Genomic DNA, 23,418 nt, shown 5'->3' on the forward strand with positions numbered 1-23,418 from the left:
CCGTACGCTAAGTTTGCAGGCGTAACGTTAGCGTTCATCCTTCAACAGGAGCCCGCAAATGGTCAGCTTATGATGTCAACCTTGGGCTGATGGCCATCGAACATGAAATCGTTCACAGTTACTTTCTGTTGAAATAAAGTTTTACCATCCATCCCAGTCTTAGGCGCATGGAAGGCCCAGCGCGTCTTAGTGGCTGTCAGCTGCCCATGCTGCCGTCTCCAGTAGCGAACACAAAACTCGTCGACTCCAAAGTGGCTACAGGCGGCCCTGTTGCTGTTGTTTAGTGCATGATCAATCACTTACAGTTTAAAAGCAGCCGCACGCAGCCGTGTAGCTTACTCTACAGTCGTGTCTGACTATATCGAACCCGTTTATATCAAATTATCCCTTATATCTAACAATTCTTAAACAAGGGTAATCTACATTCAGAATATATAGCAAAAGTTACTGTTTTATCAAACGAAAATAGCAACGACAAAGATATATCGAACTCCATGTGCCTAAAAAGTGCTCCAGCAAGTTAGCCTTCCCTCGCTGTGGAGGAGAAAACTGCCGGCGTCACCCTAGAAAAAGTTGGTTAGACCCAGTTGTGCATATGTGCGAACATCCCCCTGCAAGAAATAATCCTGTCCCGCTCGTAGCGCTTACAGCCAATCAGAGGCCGTCGTGCTTTTTCCGAGGCGCGGAGGCGGTAGAAGTGAGCGCCATTTTGTTTTTATGCTTGAGTGCCTGCAGCTAGCTGTTATCTCGAGTCCTCATCCAATGTGGTCTGTGCTGGTAGTGTTGCCTGTTGCTCTGTGAACTGTGTTAGGGCGCTGTCGTTATGGCTTGCGTAAAGAGGCAGAATTCGCCGTTCGCCGCGAAACTCGAAATCATAAATCGAGTCATATATAAATCGAAATCGTAAGCGCGGTGAAAAGAAGTCCGACGTCGCCGCCGTGTACAAAATTCCTAGGAGCACCTTGAGTACTATCCTGAAGAACAAGGCAGACATCAGGGCCAAGTCGGACAAAAGGCCAGGTGCCCGTGACGCTTGATGTCTGCGCACTGCTGTATACGAAGATGTTGAAGCGGCGGTTTACAAGTAGTTTGTGGATGTTCGGTAGCGAAGCATCCCGATGTCTGGCCCTATGATCGAGCAAAAAGCCAAGGACCTTGCTTTCTTGCTTGGCAGGAACGATTTCCAAAGTGGTTTAAGCTGGCTCCAACAGTTGAAAGAGCGGCACAACATCATTGGGAAAGCTGTTACAGGTGAAAGCAGAGCGGCTGACCTGGACAGCGTAGACAAATGGCTCGAAGAAAACTGGCGAGATATCGCAGCAAGATATCAAGCCCAAGATATCTCCAATGCGGATGAAACCGCTCTATTTTGGCAAATGTTGCCAAACAAAACACTTGCGTGTCGTGGCGACAAGACTTGCAGCAGCAAGACAAACAAAGCTCGTGTGTCCGTGCTGTTCGCAGCTAATTTAGACGGATCGAAAGAGCTTCGACCTCTGGTTATCGGGAAAAACACGGCACAGCAGTGTTTTCGAAATGCTCTGTCGCTTCCAGTTACCTACCGAGCAAACTCAAAAGCCTTGAAGACCGGGGAGCTTTTCGGCAGGTGGCTATCGTCGTGGAATGATGATTTGGTAGGCGAAAATTGCAAGGTGTGCCTGCTCGTGGACAATTGTTCATCACACCACTGCAGTACGACCTTCAGCAACATCAAGCCCCGAACACTACGCCTGTACTACAACTACTGGATCAAGGCATTATACGCGCAATGAAAGCCGGCTATCGGAAGCGCCTGGTGGAGAGGTCGCAGCGAAACCTTCGTGTTGGCACGGAGCTCAAGATCGATTTGCTCGGAGCTATTTCTATGTTGAGTAGATCGGCGGCAAATGTCACGAAGGAGACCATCCAGAACTGCTTTAGACATGCCGGCTTCCACATGCCTGGTGATGACACCTCAAATTCCGACGACAGCACTGAAGTCACCGCAAGTGTTTCCGCCGAAGTTCGAAGTTTGTAACGAGCTGGCAGAGTTCCCGGGTGCTGTCGAAGGATCGACATTTGACGAGTTTGTCAGTGTGGACGATGTTGTTGCCATCACGGATCAGCTGCAAGATGAGGACTGTATTGTAGACGTTGTGCCGACCACGAGCCAAAGCGACAGCAATAAGGAAATTGACGATGGCCCATTGCCTACATCCTCTGAAGTGTAATAGGATGGAAAGGTGGGCTAGTTGATAATTCATGATTACCAACTTCATAGTCATAGTGCTGCAATTCATAGTGCATAGGAGGGCGCAGGGCACATCAAAAAGCAGAGGATGTTTGCAGAAACATGCAAAACATTTTGTTAAGTGTGTTTTAGGAGTGGTGTATAGCATACCGCTAACGTGCGGTTGCATGTAGATCGGCCAGACCGGGCGATGTTTGGACATACGCCTCAGGGAGCATTTGAGTTCCTTGAAAAATACTCCTTTTTTTTGTTTTTATCTTCACATAGCAATTCCTGCAAGTGTCAACCGTTGTTTGAAAAAACAAGTGTACTTTTCTGGCATCCGCTTCAAACCACGCGTAAAATTTCCGAAGCATATCACATTTCTCGAAATAAGAATCATTGTATTAGCCATCCATCATTATCATTACTTGACTGTGAGTTTAACTATATTGATAATTCGTAGACAAGTGCATCGAATGAAGGTCATGCTTGCTGCTCACACTATCATCCTATTTTTGTTGACACGCGCAACCTTGTGTACTTATCTGTCCTTCAAACGTGAGAATAAACCAGTTGTTAGTTGAGCGCTCGTGTGCCTCTTCTTTGCTTTGTGTCTGTGTTTACCCCCGCGCTCCCAGTTCACTGAACCATCATAGTGCATTTGTGTTTCACATTCCCGCTATTGCGTGAATGTGAAAGGTTGCGGCCTCAGTTGCTTCGACTCTGACAACGTGGAGGCGTGCGTGCTGTTGCAGACAGTGAAGTCGTTGACCCAGAAGAAAATCTGGGACTATTTTGTATCACAGTAGGGGTCGCAAGTAAGCCACCATATTAATAAAGTACTTTTCTTATAATTTGTAATGTGCCTTTGTGTCAAATCCTATACCGGGCCTATATCGAATTATGCCATATAGTGAACTATTAAACGTTTTTTGGCGAGTTCGATATACTCGAGTTCGACTGTACTTATATTGTGCCCGTGTCACTTAGGCTTGGCTTGGATTAGATTGAAGCTGTTTGTATTGATAGCATGCATAGTACGCATAATGCTTAAGAGATGGCGCCAGGCTGCCATGCGCTGCTTGTCCACGAGTACGTACGCGATTGCACTGAGAATTCGTGCATTTCAAGAAAAAAAAAGAAAAAGAAGTGCTCAAGGTCACGAAGTGCATGTGTCGTATTTTCTTTCGCCATGCCATTCCTCCCTGCTTAACTTCCGGCTATTTCGTGGGGACAAGAAGAGAGAATGTAATTGCAGCGTGCAACATTTTTAGAACTCCGCTCGTACTGAACTGATTCTAGAAACTTTGCCGGGGTAAATTGATGAGGCAACAAGCATGTTTACTGGCTCCATAGCTACTTAAAAAAGTGTTGCAGGCCCCCTTTAAAAGAACATGCTACCCTTAAATCAATTCCTCATTTCAATAAGCTTGTTATGATAACTCATATGCTCCAAGTATAATAAATTTTCAGACGTTAAGGGGGGAACGCGGCACTTCGGGACCGAAAATCAGCCAAAAAATCGAGTTTTCGCGGACCTTCTTTTCGCGTTCCCGACATCATTGCGCACCTATTTACAAAATTTCATAGCCGAATACCATCAACTTTTATCGTTATTCAACTTTAAAAAACCGAAAACGGGCGTCCTGCCCTTTAAATTGAGGGCGAATAGCGCAGGTTTCGGCTCTACGATACGCGGGAACTACGCGCTCGATCGGCGCCATTTTGGTCTTGTTTGAAAGAACGCGTTTTCGGCTGTTTTTTTTTATTCAGTAAGCAACATTGAGCGTTTCCCCGACTCGAAAAACGGGGCCTCAAAGACAAAGAGCCGCGCTCACTGCCATTGGCTAAACGGCGCACGTGACTGAAATGGCGCTTTCCGGTTGGCTGGAAGCTCGTGGCTTGCGCCTGCATACGCGACCCGACGCCATTTTGAAAGGGTTACCGCTGTGACGCCTCGAAATCGGCAGAGCACTCTGAAGCTTCTGATCGTATCGCCATGCCTGGAAACGCAAAAAAGTATCGGACCGTGCACGCATTTGGTCGCAGGAAACGCAAAGGTCGTGGGAGAAAGTCTACGAAGTCATCAGAGCCCTTGGTTGACTCCGACGAACGATGTGTCGACGCTTCGCGGCCGTTCAGCGATGGTGCGACCGAGCGCGTTGCCTCCGACGACGATGACAGTGAAGCGAACTCCGGACGACTACGAATCGACGCCAAGGTGGTGACAAACGCCGAAGTTAAAGAAAATCATGCCCGGGAGAAAGCGACGCTCGACCGGCTTTCATCGGCGGCAGCAACTGCACGGAAAATTGACTTTTTCACCGCGAGTTGTAGCGAGGCAACCGCACAGGACTCTGACCACGCTGCTCCTTATCTGCTTATGCATCTAGATATCCTAAACGCGATAATGGGTACCTTGTGTTTCAAAGCCTGCCACGGACCGGCTACGATCGTCAGAGGGGATCGGGACTACGGACTTGCCGTGAAAGTGCTAGTGCAGTGTGAAAGGTGCGGCGAGATCGCGAATGAATGGACTTCGCCCCGCGCGAACGGCACGAAAACGTGCAATCCGTTTGAAGTAAATCTTCTCGCTTCGAGGGCGATGGTGGCTACCGGCAACGGCCAAACGAAAATGAACGATATTTTCGCAACAATGGGCATCTCACACCGCGGTATGCACCACAAGACGTTTCAGCGGCATTTGAAGAACACGCTGGCACCCGCTGCAACGCGAGCGGCTGAGTCTGCTATGAGCGAATGTGCGGAAAAGGTTAGAACAATTTATGATGACTTGTGCTTCGGCCACCGGGGCAATATTGCCGTTAGCTACGACGGCACGTGGAAGACGCGAGGCCATTCTTCCCACATCGGCGTGGGCACAGTTATCGAATTATTTACTGGCTACGTGTTGGACTACGTCGTTCTTTCCAACTTTTGCCTAGGCTGCGAGGTGGGCCCAAAGCCTAGTAGTGAGGGCTATCAAGAATGGAAGGCTAACCACAAATGCCAAAAAAATACGAACAGCAAAGCGGGGCAAATGGAAGTGGAGGCGGCTCTAATTCTATTTCAGAGGTCGCTTGAACGCCATGGCCTGCGCTACACAACTATGCTGTATGATGGAGACTAGGACATTTTGCGCCATACAAGACGCCAAGGTGTATGGTTACATTGACGTGCAGAAGGAAGACTGTATTAATCATGTACAGAAACGGATGGGCACCGCATTGAGAAACCTGGTGCAGAAACAAAAGTGCGATAGGAAAAGAGGCCTTGGTGGGAAAGGCAGGCTCACAGGTGAGCTGATCACCAGGCTGAGCACATATTATGGCCGAGCTCTGAAATCGCATGAAGGTGACGTGGGCGAGATGCAAAAGGCTGTGATGGCCACATACCGCCACGTCACCTCCACTGATGAATGCTCGGACCACAGTCTGTGCCCAGCTGGTGAAACTTCATGGTGTCGGCACAATGCCGCAAAAGCAAAGGGTGAGCCCGACCCCAGGCATGCCTACAATCTACCGAAAGACGTGGCAGAGGCATTACTACCGGTTTATACCCGGCTTTCGGAAAGAGCCCTGCTTCAGAGGTGCGAACGCGGCAAAACGCAGAACTCCAACGAGAGCCTACATTCGGTAATCTGGAGTTTGGCCCCCAAGGAGCACCATGCGTCCCTGTTCGCTGTTGAAGCAGCTGTTGCAGAAGCAGTGCTGCGCTTCAACACGGGCAATTTGAATTCTCCAACGGCAATCTTAGGTGAAATGGACATGAATGCGACAAGTACTGGTGCCAGGAGAGCGAGAGAAAAAGACCACCGTCGCAGCATTGTCTCCAACAAGGAAAGAACAGCCTCATTGGAACTGCGGAAGCTATTGAAGAGGAGGCATGAGCACAGAATGCATTCAGACTATGCTTCTGGTGCGTTTTGAGGTTGTCTTGTTGCATCTTCTGCAATAAAAATGTGTGCCCACGTTTTTTCTCGATTTCTCAAAACGACAATTTTCATGTGCTTCCCATTATGCCGGAGCAATATCTCTTGTTCTATCTGGGTTATCATTACGATTTCTTTTTTGTTTCGAAGATAAATGCAGGGGATGTGTCGTAAAGTAAGTTTTATTGTAATAATTTTTGGAGAAAATTCTCTAAATAGATCTTTTGTTTCAAGTGTAGATGGGGAAATTTTTCATGTCATATTCAACATCCCACAACTTTGCTTCGAAATAGCCCAGAACAATGATTTATACTTTATTGCACACTGTGAACATACCGAATTGGTTCTATAGGTTGCATATCAATATCCAAGTTACAGTTAATTAGCTAATTAGGCCTTAATAGAAGAAGTCGCAGTTCATTATATCTTTAAAACTAATTGTCACAGCAAAAAAAGAATGAGATTTTTGAAATCAGCAGTAAAATCTACATAGGCTCTCCAAATTTGACTGAGGTACTCGCAAAAATAAAAAAGTTTTTGGAAGGTGTAGCATCCCCCCTTAAGTATCTTAGAGGTTATCGCTGGCATCCTACCGAAACTACAAGTCAAGGTTGTTTCGACTTCCTATGAACGGAAAAAAAAAAAAATGGCAATTGCATAGGCCAACAAGCTTTGGCCCGTCCGGCAAGCTGAAGATGCTGCCCAAGTCCCAAGGACTTTGAACGGTCCTCTGGGGCACCGCCATCATATTCGGCGGAGAGTGGGAAGGGACAGGATTTAACCCCCCCTTCCCCCACCTCGCCCGGTGAAAACTGTCAGACTTTAAATAATGTTTATTCATTCATTCATTCATTGCATAGAGCCCCTATTTCAATTTAAAAGAAATATTGTGCAGGTTAGTTTGGTCATGAAAAATATTCCTCTTTCTATATGTCATACATACCATTCAAAGTCGATTCGTAATTATTCGATCAAAATTACTATTCGCTTCGAATTCACTTCGAACCTGAAATTCACTATTCTCACAAGCCTAATCACAATTACTACTATTAACATCCCTTTGGCATCATTGTCAGTGAGTTCTCATTCATATGCACAGCAACTTCTGTAGCTAGAATAGTTTGTATAATGGGCACAGTGGACTCACCAAACACAGGCACCCAAGGCTTTTAGAGCAAGACAGCCATTCTCCTGGGGAGTCAAGTTCGTGGAGTCAGCTGCACAAATTAAGTACACAGCTGTTTAAATAAGAGAGCATAACCAAGAGCCGCACCCCTTGTGGGTAGTGATCTTTAAAAAGCAGGACAGAAGTAACAGCTAGTATGCACTTTCAGAACAGTGTAGTACTTGTACAGGCTGTTTCCTACTAAGGCGAAATCTCGGAGCTCCCGGCACCACGATCTGACTAGCACTGCAATCGCGCACCAGCAGCAGCTAACGCGCGCGCAGATGTTAAGAGGCTTGAAAGTTGAACCGCATCGTCTGCTACGACAGAACGCGTGCCGCGTTGGCGACTAGCACAGTGGTTCTCAAATGGGTGTGCGCGGATCCTGGGGGGTCCGCGAAGCCACTTTTATGATTCGCGAAACCCTCAACCGCTTTTTTTATACATTGCTTGGAGTTCAGCCCGGCCGTGACTCAAAGGTAATACTGAAACAGGTTGAATGTGCCTTCAGGTATGCAACTCTGTTTAAGTGTGACTGCGCCACATATTGATGAACTGCCTAAAATGAAGTGATGTGGCACGTTTGTTTGATGCTTTTGGTAGCAAAAAAAGGCGCCTGTCTCATGCTCCAGTTGTGTTATTAAACCTACGTATCCCCCCTCCCTCCCCTCTGCTGCAAAGGGTCCCCTATCACTTCCACGAGTCCACAAGGGGTTCCCGAACCATCTATGAATGAGGACCACTGGGCTAGCACACGGATATCCTTGTTAATGTGGGAACTGGGCTGATACTCTGCACTAATCATTTTCAGAAAAATCTGCGCTGCAAGATGGAATGCGAAGAAACAATTGGGAACAACCAACTCGCACATGCTTTCTTTCTTCATGTCCCGTCTTGCTGCGTAGTTTCGTCAGATGTTCCCGTACCAATGCCAACTTTCAACGCTTCTCTGCATTAAACGTTGTGCGCTGCCACTCTCTCAGCCTTTATTCAAGATAATGGGGCACTAGAAACAGTATTTGACAGCATACCTTGTTTGCTCTATCGAAACATCACGAATGTTTCTTCATTGTGTGCGCGCCGAAGTAAGCTTGGATGAGGAAGACACGATCATGAGCATGCACCGTGCGTGGTCTCTATTTGACTTTAAATAAATCACAGCACTCAGTGGTGAATGCTCAGCAGTTGTGTGGGTTTAACACAACAAAACAAATGGCAATCAATTGAGGCATGATTTCGAATAGAACAACCACCTTATGATATTTAATAACTGGAAAGAGTCGCTCCTGGTTTCGAAATGTACTCGTGACGCAAGTTCATGTCCCCAGCGGTAATGATGGGGCTCATTCTAGACGGCAGTGAATGCACGGTGTCAGCGATATGTTCCGCCACAGCATGTTCCATTTGTTGACGATGGGGGCGTGGCATCACAAGATCCAGATTGAGGTCAATAAAACACAGGCTTGTCTGCCATAAGTTTTTGCAATTTTTTCGTTTTGCATATGTTTTCGATTCGGCTGAAAAAAGTCGTAATGAGCAGTTTTTGTTTGCCTGGTTTATCATATTTTGTATACCAAGGAAAGGGCACCTTAAGATTATTGAACGCTATTGTAAAAACTACACCACCTTGCGTTTGTCGCACATTGCGTGCAATGCACACATTGCGTGCATTGCGCACATTGCATGCTCATTGTCGTGTCTTCCTCGTCCAAGTGTATTGCGTTGCACACACTGTGAAGAAATATTCATGAACGCACGCAGCACTATGGCGTTTCGAGAGAGCAAACAAGGTATGTAGTCAAATTCTGCTTGCAGCACCCCGTTATCACAAATAAAGGCTGAGAAGCTGGCGTCGCACTACATTTATTGCAGATTATCAACCTGCCCTAACAATGATATCAGCGCGCTGGCCAGCAATGCCGCAAGCAAGAGCCACCGTAGCAGACAACACTGTTAAAAACTACACTCCTGAATCCTCTGTGCACGCGCAGGGGGCTAACGGTGTGTGGTTGCAGTGCTGGCCACATCACGATGCCATGCGCTTCTAGATTTCCGCTAAGTTTGAAACAGTCTGTACATACCTTGAGATGCTATGCTTAAGGGGAGATGCGAGTCGAAAAATCGCGTTTTTAGCGAAATTTCTCGTATTTCTGATTTTTATTGCATTGTAATCTTCAAACCTTCTTCTTTCATCTGTGAAAATTTCAAAACTAAATTCGAACCGCAAAATGCAAAAAAAAATGTGTATGAAGGCATCGCGGTGGCCCAAAATTTCGTGAATTTGCGCCGATATTGGCCATCTTTGACTGCGCGCTGCTCCCCGTCGCAGTGCGGCCCGCCATCGCGATCGGTTGGGAAAGTTGCGTCCGGCCTTCTTCTTACAGCTCCGACGACCGCCAGTTTCGTACGTGGGCAAAAAAATAAAAATAAAGAACAAGGCCTTTTTATCACGTGGTTTGAGCGGTTTGAAACGCGCGGCACCCTAAGCTGCATCGCCATTGGCTACCGAGTCATTGTCAGCTGTGTTGGTGGCGGCCATTGACATTTGGTCCGTCTGTTTTTCTGCACGTCTACGCATATTTCCGCGATGACAAGCCCGAAAAAGTGCAATGTGAGACCGCAGAAGTTTCGAACGAAGCACAAGTTCAAGGGAAGGCGGCGTAAAGCGCCCCGAACGACGGCGACAAACGAGAACGCGCCTACGTGTGCTAGGCCTGACGGCGGCATCGACGAGTGCGCGAGCGACAGTGGCTGCGATGAAGGGATTGACGCTGCGCTTTCTTTCGTCAGTGCTTCGGAAAAGAAGCTCGGCTTCTTCGAAAAAGACGAAAGACAGCGCGATGAGGTTTGTGCAACGAAAGTTTTGTGCGACACCCTCTTGCTGACGGCACTTCTGGCAGGTGCGGCATGCCCTGCTTGCGGTATTCAAAAACTTGCCGTTCAGGAGCCGGCAGAAAAGCGCAAGAGACTTTCGTCGCTCCTCGAACTTCCTTGCGAAAACAGCGAATGCTCAGCGACTGTTCTTTCGTGCTCCTATACGCCACTGCGTGTTACGGCGTACGGCAGCAGCCGAGTGAGCCAACGATATGACAGTGGGAGCTGCATGCGCTGTCGGCATTGGGCATGAGCAATGGTCGAGATTTTGCTCCATTATTGGACTCCCAAAGCCAATGCACCACCGAGGATTATTTTCGATAGCAAAGAAGGTGCACTTCTTCGCTGCCATGGCAGCTGTGAGTGAAAACTTACGCCGATCCAGAGAGTTGACGAAAGAAGTAGCAGGCGAAACTGATGTGGCTGTTATGTTCGACGGCACTTGGCAGAAGAGGGGCCACAAAAGCCACAACGAGATTGGCGCAGTTATCTCCTTAGATACTGGCCTCTGCTTAGACTTCGAGGTCATATCAAATTACTGCCTGACATGCAGTAGGCACAAGGATATGGGCCCAGACGAGGAAGTGTGGCAGGCATTCCATGCCCAGTCTGTGAAAAAAATGCAGACTGTTCCTCCCATGCCATGGAAACGGAGGCTGCAATGCGCATTTGGCAGAGAACATTGACTTATGACACCCCACTGCATTTCATGACATTCTTGAGTGACGGTGACAGCAAAGCATATAGTGCAGTTGCAGAGTCAAAAGTCTATGGTGCTGTCAATATAGAAAAAGAAGACTGCACTAATCATGTGGCCAAGATACTTGGCATCGCGGTACGGAAGCTGCATGTGCCATTACCACGAGGGCAGAAAATGAAAGAGCCAGCCATTCAGAAGCTCCAAACACACTATCAGATTGCCATAACAAGCAACAGGGGGAGTGTACGGGATATGTACACTGCAGTATGGGCTTCGTACTTCCACTCATGCTCTACTGACAATGCTGGCAGCCACAAGTTTTGCCCTGCAGGAACAGAGTCGTGGTGCAAACATCAACGCGCTGAAGCACTTGGTGAACCTGCACCACGCCACACACCTCTCCTGACAAAAGCACAGGGATTGGCTGTTTTGCCCATTTATAAGCGGCTAACGGATGAGAAGCTCCTTGCTTGATGCGTCAAAGGGAAAACCCAGAACGCATCGGAATCCCTCAACAGCAAAATTTGGCTACTTTGCCCCAAGACTAAGTTTGTCTCCCGAACGGTTGTCGAGACTGTCGCAGCTATGGCAATTCTGTGGTTCAACAAGGGTCATGCTACTTTCGAGCACATCCTGGAAGAGCCCAACATACTGCCATCTAGAGATCTAGTTACTTTCAGTGATTCCCGCGATGCGAGGCGCATCAAGAGAATGTCCGAGCGTCTGACAGCAGAAGCAAGGGCCCACCGTCGTCGTGGAGTGAAAAGGGCACGGCTAGAAGAGAGTGCTCGCAAGGACCGTGAGGGCACAACCTATGCTGCAGGACAGTTCTAGTAACTTGCAGTGCTTTTCAAAGTTCTGTTGAACATTATGGCCAAAGATTATGCATTTCTAACAACTCTGTGATAAAAAAAAAAAAAGTTTCAAACTTTCAAATGCGTTTTTCTCCTTTTGCAGTTTTGTGTGATCTGTGCTTCTTATACACGCTAGTTCGTATACTTAGAATTGTCATACCTCTATGAAATTTTGCACATAGCATGATGAAGGCCCATAGAGTGCAAGTATCTATTCAGATTGTCAGTGCTGCTTGATTATGTTTTTCAAAAATTACATAACATTGAAAGCCCTTGGCAACTAGAGCCATAGTAAATTTTTCTATTTTATTATTGTATTTCACCTTTTTACACACAAAATTTATTTAGTTTTTTGCACTCTACAGTTCCAAAGGATCATAGTCAGCTATACCTGCATGCTTTATCTCAAATTTTTTAGGTCAGAATTGTTGCATAACAATGGCCATAATTTTGCAGTATCTGACCTACAGAAAGAAAACCAAGCAATCTACATGAAAATAAATGACATATTTGAAAAGAGGAGAAAAAACTCTATTAGCATGCCAATTTGTGTTAAATTCAGACTTTTATTAAAGAAAATCGTATTTCGAGTAGCATCTCCCCTTAATTTTTTTTAGAAGTAAAGCCAAATTTGTGGTAGTATTCATTGAAGGCTTGAGACTGTGCTATGCTCACACAAGCCGGTCAACTAGTTCTCACTAAAGCACAGCTCCACGATTAGTATCCTCTAGTGACAAAGCACTAGCAGTATTGTTTTCATGTTCGCACTTCTGGTGCGGGAGCTTGCTTGTTTCTAATGCTGCCCTAAACTGTGCATTGTCTGGTGCTGCTAGATCTTTGTTCTAAAGAGAGAGCAACACAGAGTCACTGTCTTCATGCCTAGAGGAGGCTGAGATTGCTCATTAAGCCTTAAAAGTTCTTAGTTCACACACAAGGGTAACAAATTTAAATAAAATGCAATAAAAAAGACAGACTCTCGAAGTGAAGTACATCTGATGTTTATCATTAAAGTGTTCCTACACACCACAAGCAAGCTCTTCCACAATGAGGGAGGGTAAGGGAAAGTGTTATTGCATGCAGGAATGGAATAGGCAGACCAATCTCGAAAGATAGTGAAGAATACACGTCTGCTGGGTGGGAATAATCTGTCCTTTCCTAAGCAATTAGTACTGGTTCACTATTGCTTATGTAATCATGTGATGCAAAAATTTTTTTTCTATATGCATGTAGGACTTCTCTATCTGCAGTGTCCACAGTGTGTCACGTGTTGCTTGGATGGATTGCATCGTTACTTCATTTACAATCATGTGGTTACTACTACTACTACTACTACTGCTACTGCTACTACTACAACTACAACTACAACTACTACTACTACAACTACAACTACAACTACAACTACTACTACTACTACTACTACTACTACTACTACTACTACTACTACTACTACTACTACTACTGTGTACTATAAAGTTCATCACCTGGATCTAAAAATGACTGCAAGACAGCAGGGTATTTGTCACCAAAATAGGCACCCTCTCGCAAACGCCGCAGAGTGTGTGGCACATCCCAGAGTTCCTTTCCTGGCCGGAGCGCTTGCTGAGGAACCGAGTGAAGAGGCCCCTCAAACACTTGACGAAGTCCAGCAGGCAGCGCGGGGTCACTCTGATAGAGCACCTGCACAGCACAAAGTTACTCCAAACTACTCAGAGGCTATCCACAAACTCACCTGAGCAGGTGGATGATGGGACACAGCTGTGCGCAGCTTGGAGCAGAAGGAGTCATCGCTGAACTGGCCAAGCTGCCCAAACAAAAGTGGGGTCTTATGAATGTTTTCATGGGAAACACCTAATGACCATATTAATGCACAAGCTTAGCTTTTCACTTCGAGGTGCTCTCATTCCGTTGACAGACAACTGCTACTTTCGCACAGAGCTGCAACATTTAGGATACTTCTTGTTCTTTTTTTTAGACTATTAAGACAAGATTGCACACACAATACTTTTAGTCGAGCTCATTCTGGAGGAGGTAATGGGAGTCCCAGCGAAAACACCGCAATTTTTCTTCGTTCATGTGTAAAAGACCCCACATTTCCTAAAAAATCAGTGGCCAACTACTTTCATTGCGGCTATCACTGTACAGCTTGCACACTTTGTACTTTGAATTTTGAATTCCTAGGCACAAGTCCACCCCCTCAGGAGTTTCATATTTATCAGTTATGCTGCAGCCTTCTTTGCCCTCATAACCCTATCACATCTGGGCTAGGTGCTTGTTCGTCCACATACCTGACATCTTCATCAGCCTACAAATTAAGCCCATACTGCACAGAAGACACCAGCACAATCCCATAGCAACAAGCTACCTAACCGCAAGCTGCAAGACCAGCAGCCAGAGCATGGACCTCTACCCAATAAGGGCGGTCAGTATTACGGACAGGAACGGCAAAGCACTTCTTAGCCTTTTATTTTTTGTCTTTACCGCCTTTAATCTACCGCTGCGTCAGCCACGTGCTCTCGCAGCTCGAAGATCGCTATCGTATCGCTGTGACCGTGGTTTTGTGTGTGATGGTTGCGGCAAACGATAGTTTTGTTTTCTATCCACGTGCCTTCAAAACTAAGTCGTTTTATGCTATCTATAATCGCAACTGCCGCAATTTCGTCTACATAGTTTGCGGAAAGCAGCATTGCTTGAATGGTGGAGAGTTGGCCACGCGCACACTATTGGAGTTCTCTCAGTAACGGCGTCGCCGTACATGATCATGTCGAATAACCACGGTTTAATCCGCAGTGGTTCTGGCAACAAAAACCACACGCACCGTGACAGTGCATGCGTTGGTCGCACACATACCTCCAAACCTTCGAGCACGCTGCTCTCGATCGGCCTTCATCCTACAGTTTCGGTACTAAAGTTCATATCACACGCCGCGATTAGGAAAATCGGAACATTCGAATTTTGGCCCAACAGACACGTGAATTTAGCTGGGGAACTTCATGAATGCATATCTGCCATGGTTCCGCATCACTGAGACTCTACTGTACATTTAGATGAACGCCTCTCAAATTCGTTTGTGACAAAATCCGATGGGCTCGCGAAAAGCCTGGAACAGACTGACCTGCATTTTTGTCAATGGGGCCAGATCTTGCACACAAATTTTGAGTTCTGGGAGATTTCATGGCAATCGTACATACGTAAGAAACGGTCGAAATATGGGAGTCTCCAAGACAATGCGGGAGACTTGGCAGATATGTGATGATATCACCTATATAAAAACGGTTTCAAGATCACAAGCGTTGTACCCCAAAAAGCTTTTGGTCACCTCATTTACCAGCTTCTAACGTCGAAACTGAAAGCACGTTTTTAATTTTTTTTTAGGGTAAAGAAAAGCTCTTTTTAGCTTTTGATTTGATTGATTGATTGATATGTGGGGTTTAACGTCCCAAAACCACTATATGATTATGAGAGACGCCGTAGTGGAGGGCTCCGGAAATTTTGACCACCTGGGGTTCTTTAACGTGCACCCAAATCTGAGCACACGGGCCTACAACATTTCCGCCTCCATCGGAAATGCAGCCGCCGCAGCCGGGATTTGAACCCGCGACCTGCGGGTCAGCAGCCGAGTACCTTAGCCACTAGACCACCACGGCGGGGCTCTTTTTAGCTTTTCAGATAACAGGAACGTGCACAATACTTAAGGGAGTTTCTTATAGTTATTAAGTAGCTCAAAAGAGCATGTGTTTGAATATAATTTGCCAAATGAGGGAACAAAAGTCTAGAAAATGAATGGGCTATTTTCTAAATCTCTTCTAGCTCACCGATGCTATTAGGGCACATTCGCAGACAAAACCAGATATCAATAAAGGTGTGTGTTTATAAACTGTGAAAGGGCCTATATTGTTCTCCCCTGGTGGCCGAATATAGCACGTCGTTTTTATGGCCTCAGCGACTACCTATGGCAATGCACCGTAGCCCATTACGGAGGCCACGCTACTTTACTAACTTGATTTTTTTTCTATCGAAAATGAAATATTTTTCGTAAAATTTCAGGCAAGGTTCATAAAATCGTAAGCATGGTCGAAATTGGTACATTTTATGGGAAAACCGGAAGAGTTTGCAGGTATGTTAGTGTGTCTTTAACCTCTGCCTGTTCTGCTACCACTGCAAGGATGCTAGCCACACATACCACTATTGCCACAACCTTGAGATGAGACTATGTAGTTTTGCTGTCAATGCACCCGAGATGACTATTTTGTAGTGTCCAAGCAGAGATCTCGTTACGCATCGTTCTCACCAGTGCCAGGGCACTACTACTCTCTCAGATAGCTGTAAAGATCAAGACAATTCAGCCCTTTTATTAGGCCTCCACCAGAGTGTGGCACCCCCGGTTACTTGCATGCCTACATACCTATATATGTTCATGTCCGATAAAAAGTGGGGTCTACTTTCGTTCAAACCAGTTAGCGTACATGTCAATCTCTGCATGTGCGCGCCCCTACAGCACTAACCACAAGACATGGTGTCAGAAGTGGGGTCATATCGCGTGAAGGGGAGTAAGTAACGAAGGAATAACGCCCTACAGCCCAAGCTAGGCTACGACGGAACGATGCACAATGCTCTTTGACACTATTGGGCCAACGAAACCAAACAGCGTCAACCTTCCGCTACAAACACCTTTCGGATTCGCGAACCCGGCAACATGGTCCACATGGCTCAGCTTCTACAAGGACTTTGCAGTGCTTTCGGGACTGACAAAAGTGGCAGAAAACATGCAGGTATGCTCGCTACAGTAATGCATAGGCCCTGAATCATGTCCACTTTTTGAGACGCTCTCAGTCAACGCCCAGTCACTCGCCTCATACCAAGTTGTTGCCGCCTACTTCACTAAGTATTCGTGCACCTGGCCAACAAGCTCTACGAGTTGTCCAGGTTTTGTGGGCATGTTCAGCTTCCCGACAAAAGCGTTGGTAGGTACTATGCAGAACTGTGAAGGATGATTAAGCATTACAACTACCCATCAGCTGCTGTTAAAGAAAGACTCGTATACAGCCTGTCTGCCATTGGCTTCCGTGACTTATCTATTGAATCAAGCTCTGTCCAAACACAAAGCTGACACTTAAGGTGGTATGGACACAGGCATATCAATCCCAAAATGCCAACGAAGAGAAGGAGTTGTCCCATAACCGCACCAAGCACTCTCGCAAGCTCAATCTTGCCGCCCCACAGGCACACAAGTTCGCCTCTCATCGTTGCACTGGAGCTAAGCCTACTTCGCCGCTGCCACCAGCAGAGCACTCACACGAATCATCCACTCGTGAATTCTGAGGCTACACCTGGCCACACACCTCCCCGATATTTCAACCACGGTGTTAATTCTTAGTTGCAGAAAAATGCATCCTGGTCTATCTTGGACCCCGGACCAGGATGAATTTTTTGGCAACTAAGAACTAACACCGTGGTTGGAATGTTGGGGCGGTGTGTGGCCAGGTGTGGCCGCAAAATTCACGCAACTAAGAAGCTCTTCTTTCTGAGAAATCCGTACGAATTTCCTTGTGACTTTGTGCTACAAACAAATGATTGTATTTTTTCCTTTTCTTGACCCTTCCACCACCTTGCGGGTTTCCGCAGAACTAGTTTGCAATACTTGTGTCCAAGTGCTTCGAGTTATTGAGAAGTCGCCCTCGCGCTATCAATTGCTAGCTTCCTGGTTAACTCAATTGGCAGAGTGATCGCCTGGGAAAAACGTTGATCCAAGGTTGAAACCCCGCACCAGGAGTAATTTTTCAGAAACAAAGAAGCTTTTCTTGTTGAGAAATCCGTATGGATTTCCTCAAGGCGTTGCGCTACAAACTGGTGGTTAGTTGTCTTCTTTCCTTTTCTTAACCCTTCCGCCACCTTGCGGGTCTCTGCTGAACTCATTTGCAAAAACAGATTTAATGGCCATGACCGGTTCGATGCCGTGTAAGCAGCTAAACAAATTGAGTTAGGCGTAGTTGCGAACACTTAAATGCGCGCAGTTAGAGACAGGTCTATGAAATTGTAGCAAAACGGCGCCATTGCGCTATCACTGTGCCTTCTGGTGGTCTGAGTTGCGCCCGCGACCATTCTCCGAACAGCCGCTTCTTTTCATTTCCCGTGCTCTGGTAATGGCACATGGCGATAGATTAGATGGCACCACGAGCGCCACGTGTTCTCGGGAGCTGCGAGAATTGGGAGGCCGAGTCACATGTGTGCCGGAAAGGCTCTCCTCCGTTGGTTGACGCCTAATAAGACTTGTTTTCTCCGTTAGCGTCCCGTTTGGGAACCGCCGTACTGTAGCCTGCATGGGTGCCTTGGCAACCCCGGGAGGCGTGTTCACCTGAGTGTTAACTTCAGTGCCGTACGTTAAGCCAACAGCGGTGCCTAGTGCTTGAAGTGGTCGCACCACACCAAGCCGCACTTGCCATAGGCCTACGCGTTTGAGGTTTGCCGTAACTCTCGCGACCAGGCCCAGTGGCCATCGTGAGAGTGCGCAGCATAGCTGGGAGGGACCTTTTCCCGACCGGCGTGTCAAAGCTCGCCGTTGCCAACTGCAACGTGCTCGCGGTTTCCTTTTATCGTGAACGTTCGCGGGCGAGAGCCCTTGCTCTTTGAGTACCGGGAGCGGACGTTGTACTGTTTGGGGTGCCACCAAAAGCAATAAAGTGTTTGTGTATTTCTGTTGGTCGAACAATGCCTGTTTTGCCGCACCGAGCTAGTTGAGCACGTGTAGAGCGGTGAGCTACACATGGGTAGGTGACGGAGACGCGAACCTGTGGCTCACTAAGCCTGAACTCGCTGTGATCATGCACTACGGTGAGTAGCGCAGTCACCACACTGGCGCCTAACGCGGTATCAAAGGCTCATTAAGCCTTTGATTAGTCTTAGCCGAGTCAGCCCGCCTTTGCGAATCAGGCTCGCCATGTTTACCCGCGTTATGTCTGCTACACGCGAGTTTTTTTCGCTGACGCTTTTCACAGATACCGCACTGCTCAAGAACAAGACCAGTGCGTCCCTTGAGCATCACTATTGCGCACCCTCACTTGTCACAAGCCCAAGTTGGGATGACATGAGGCGCTACGTAACAGCTCCCACTGGGGAGGTAGCGTGTTTTGGGTCCGGGGCCATAGCCCAACCCAAACAGTGCACACGGGCAAATTGGACTGCTACTGCTCCCTTTGGAACGGATGGGAGTTCCATGTCACAGCACTCCGAAACTGCTCCCAGTGGAGCTTCCGGGGCGCAGAATGAAAACGCGGCCTCAGCCATTGCTGAATTTTGCCCACTGGCTGCTACGCAACCTAGCAGCCAGGCTCATTTTGAGCACGTGCCCGCACCGCAGCCGCAAGCGGCCTAGCAATTTCATGTGAAGCTGCCCCAAGAGGCAGCTGTGAACAACAGACGCGACGGCCGGTATCCATTTTGAAACCGCCCCGCTTATCGAGCTTAAAGACAGTTCCCCATTGCCCACCCGTCCCGCCAATGCACTGACTGCTTCCTTTGAATCGGGTGCACAGATGCGGCTAGAAAATACCGCCCAAATCATTCAGGCACTCACGGGGGCAGTCCAAACGCTTTCGGCCGTTCCGAAACGCCCTCATCCCGCAGTCATGTTGGCCGTTCCGACCTACAGTGGGTATGGTGATGTGCAAAGTGCAAGAGATTACCTCGACTTGGACGTTACCAGAGAGCCATAAGTCTAGACGACCAGGAAGTGCTCGGACGCGTTGTTCCGGCTTCACCGACTGACACAGTGGCTAGGTGGCATCAGCTTTCCAGCCAACGAGCAGAAACCCTTGAGGAGTTCCGCGCGGCCTTCCTGCGCGAATTCTTACCCGCTGACTACGAGAGTAGGATGCGGCGCGAGCTCGAGCTCCACACACAAGCTCCTGATGAGTCGTTTCAGGAGTACGCACGCGCGATGAAAGACCGTTTTTAAAGATGATAGTCTTTCTTGGGGACCTTCGAGGCAAAAACTTTGGTCTGTCTGTCTGCACATTTGCCTGTTTGTCCACTCTCAACACGAACCGAGTATTCTGAACAGCACCAGCCAATACCCCAAACGGCCGACCCTATACGCAGCGCCCACTAATGTTGCTCATGCTTCAGCGTTCATACTTGTGCGATTGTTCACACTTATGCGATTGCCAGATAACGCTCATGTCTCAAGTGCGATGTGACTTGATGCACCCGTTTGCCTCCGCTGCACGCTCGAGGCATTCTAACGCAGCGCCTCCGGAATACCATTCACCGATTTTCTTGCACAGAACATAAATAAATGTTTTGTTCATTCTCTCCACACGCAACACTGTCGCCTTTCGACGCCATTTGCAGATCACATGCAGATACAGAACCAATTTTTTCTATCGCTCAGCTCAGAGCCTCGAATGAGGAGCGCGTCGAACGGGTGATCAGGCAGGCACACCCGACCTTTTCGGCGTACATGCCCGGCGGTCGTTTATGTGATTTTGAGGAGTTGGCCGTCGAGGCAAAGCGCATTTAAGGCGACATTTTCGCCTTGCATGCCTATCACCTGCCGGCCAGCAAGGCCCTTGAAGCGCACAGCACGTGGGAAGGGGCCATAACCCTTCCCCAACAGCAACAGCCCGCCGGAGCTGCTTTTGCGGCTACCGCTATAGGTGGGTGAACTAGGGGGATAAGCGGTCGGGCTTTAGATCCCTACACATATGGGAGGCGCGCAGCCTGTGTTGAGGCAACTCGACATGGGCAAGCAGGGTCGATATCTGACCCAGCGCATCGCCGGTGGTGACGTTCGTCAGAGCGGTTCCTTCGATCACGCGGCGAACCGACCCCTGAAGCTGGAAGCTGCTCCGTCTTGGGAAAGGGACCGCAATAAAGTGCGCTACTTCCTTTGCCATCATAATCATATGGTGGTTTTGGGACGTTAAAACCCACATATCAATCAATCCTTTGCCGTCAACAAGGGCACATAGCGAGCGAGTGCTCTACGTTTGTGCCTCCTTTGAGGCAGGGAAACGGGAGCACGGGCCGTTCATGAAGGCACAAGCAGCCGAACCCTTGCTTCTCCCCTCTGCGTACCGGGCAAGCAGTCTTGCTGGTGCGCACGCGCCGTTTATTTCGGTCACCATTTCCGGCCGCAAATTCTCGGCGTTGCTTGACACGGGCACAGGCACTTCGTTGTTTTGGCGAACAGGTGTCCCACTTGCAGAAGCACTCGGTGCACTTGCGGGACAGACGAACGACATTCACCTTCGCGAAAGGCGTGGCCCAGTCGCCAGGCGCCACGACGTTGATTGTCAGATGGGGAAGCCGAATGAGATGCGCGTGTTTCGTTTATCTCCCGGAGCTTAGTGTTCCTCTAATTCCCGGTCGGGACTTTCTCTTGAAAACCGGTATCCTAGTGGACATTGTGAATGGAGGCTACCGCGACGGACCTTTTTCTGAGCTAAAGCCGTTCATCAGCCCACCGGAGTTTTCTGTTGCCTGTGCAGTAGAGGCGTCAAAACCATGTCGCTTGCGAACTTCGGGGGCTGGCCCCTGTGCCATGTACTCGTCAGCAAAAAATCCCCATCGGGATCAAGCGGCGTGACACAAAGAGGCTCCGCATCCTTTGACCGCCTGTGCGACTCGAATGGATGATACACTGAAGGAAGGCTCGTCTGTCGGCACTGTTACGCGAATACGATAAGCTCTTCACCGATCAACCAGGCTGTATCGATTTAATGAGCCATTTGATCGAAACTGGCGACGTTCTTCCTTTGAGTGTAACCCCAGGCCCGTCAGCAAGACCAAGAGGCAGGTAATTGACGGCTTGCTGGACGAGTTGCTCTCAGCTGGCATTATTTACGCTTTGTCCAGCACCTGGGTGTCTCCAATTGTGCTGGTGCCTAAGAAAGATGGCAGTCATCGCCTGTGCGTAGACTACCACCGTCTGAACAAAGTGACTCGTAAAGATGCCTGTCCGCTCCCCTCGATAAGCTCCATCGTAGGAAACCTCGGCACTGCACGGTACTTTACCACATTAGATGCCTCCAAAGGTTATCTACAGGTCTGGATGAATGAGCGTGACCGGTGCAAGACCACGTTAACGTCCCACAAAAGACTATTTGAGTTCACTCGTATGCCCTTTGGTGTTTGCAATGCTCCTGTGACTTTTCAGAGACTCATGGACTGCGTCCTCGGGTAAGCAAAGTGGTCTTACTGCGTGTGCTACTTCGACATCGTGATTTATTCACGAACGTTCAAAGAACACTTGCCCGACATTGCCGATGTGCTCGAGAGGGTGAGAGCCGTCGAGATGGCGTTAAACCCCGCAAAGGCCCAACTAGCGCAAACCCGAGTTCAGCTCCTTGGCTTAATGCTGGGCGAAGGCTCCATTAGCCAAACCGGGAGAAACTTCGAGCAATCCTCGATTTCCCGTGCCCAAGGACGTACACGACCTGCGCCGCTTCTTCCACCCCACCCCTCAGTATCGTAGCAATTCCCCCTTTGCAGAAGATGCCCACCGGGAGAGTTAGGCTTCGTTGCGATGATGATAGCGCTTTAAACGGGCGACATGAACGACGTTGGTCTTGCTTGAGCGGCAGCCAGTTGACAACAGCCGAGATATCACGTATGTGACATCGCTGAGACGTTCCAGGACAACAAACGAACCAGTGTAGTTGGCCAGAAACTTTTGGCAGAGGCCTCGTTTGCGAAGCGGCGTCCAAAGCCACACCAAATCCCCTTTCTCAAACAAGACGTGCCGGTGACTTCTGTCCTAACGGTTCTTAGAGCGTTTCTGGGAGACGAAAGTTCGAAGACAGGGGATGCGCCGGGCCTCTTCTGCACGGCAAATGGTTTCGGCGAGAGTAGGTTCATCAGTCTCGGAAGAATAGTGTCAAGAGCTGTGCGGGGTTGGCGTGCCTAGAGCAGATAAAATGGACTGTATCTCGTTGTTTCGTGCTGTGCAGTGTTGTAGGCGAAATTTATAAATGGCAGAATCGCGTCCCATGTTTTGTGTCCGGAATACACATACATGGAAATCATGTTGACAAGAGTCCTATTAGTTCGTTCCGTCAAACCATTAGCCTGCGGGTGATACGGAGAAGTGTGACGGAAATGGCATGAAGTGAGACGATGGAGGTCTTCAACTACATCGGCGACAAATTGCCGCCCACGATCACTGATGATGACACGGGGGGATAAGGCGTAATATAACGTGCTACAGGATGAACTGTGAAAGTTGAGTGGCCGTTGCCGCAGGAATCGCCACAGTTTCGCCGTAGCGTGTGAGGAGGTCGACGCCCACAATAATCCATCGGTTGCCGTCAGTTGATCGCGAACATTGTTCACAGCTCGCAACATATGTCGCGACACTTTTACGCATCTTCGGCGAGAAGAAGTGTTCTTGCGTGCGATAAAATGTCCTAGAAAAACCCATATGGCCAGATGCTGGGTCATCGTGCACTGCTCTAAGTACGTGTTATCGCAGACTGGTAGGCACAACTAGGAGTAGGCGAGAGCTTACGCCGGAATAATTCTTTTTGTAAAGAACGCCATTCTTTACGACGAAACCACGTTGACCATTCGTTCCGGAAATAAAGAAGCGAGACTGTTGTCACTGCGTTGCTCTGCTCGAAATGTTGTTAGGTCAGGAAACGGAGTATCCACTACTGCCAAATATTCATCAAAGTTGTCAGCGTCACA

The 23,418-nt window shown here is 48.2% G+C and overlaps 1 protein-coding gene across 2 annotated transcripts in view; it reads right to left on the reverse strand.

The window, feature by feature from the left end:
• The window catches only part of LOC119160937 (DNA mismatch repair protein Msh6), a 619,403-nt gene that overhangs the window by 358,148 nt on the left and 237,837 nt on the right, over positions 1–23,418 (reverse strand). For both annotated transcript variants that reach the window (XM_075880344.1, XM_037413220.2), the window contains exons 14-16: positions 13,466–13,537; positions 13,218–13,413; positions 7,291–7,360 (exon numbers count right to left, since the gene is read on the reverse strand). In XM_075880344.1, the coding sequence (XP_075736459.1) occupies positions 7,291–7,360; positions 13,218–13,413; positions 13,466–13,537 (338 nt within the window). The remainder of the gene's footprint in view (positions 1–7,290; positions 7,361–13,217; positions 13,414–13,465; positions 13,538–23,418) is intronic.

Source organism: Rhipicephalus microplus, chromosome X (assembly GCF_043290135.1).
Source record: "Rhipicephalus microplus isolate Deutch F79 chromosome X, USDA_Rmic, whole genome shotgun sequence".
Lineage (NCBI taxonomy): Eukaryota > Metazoa > Arthropoda > Arachnida > Ixodida > Ixodidae > Rhipicephalus > Rhipicephalus microplus.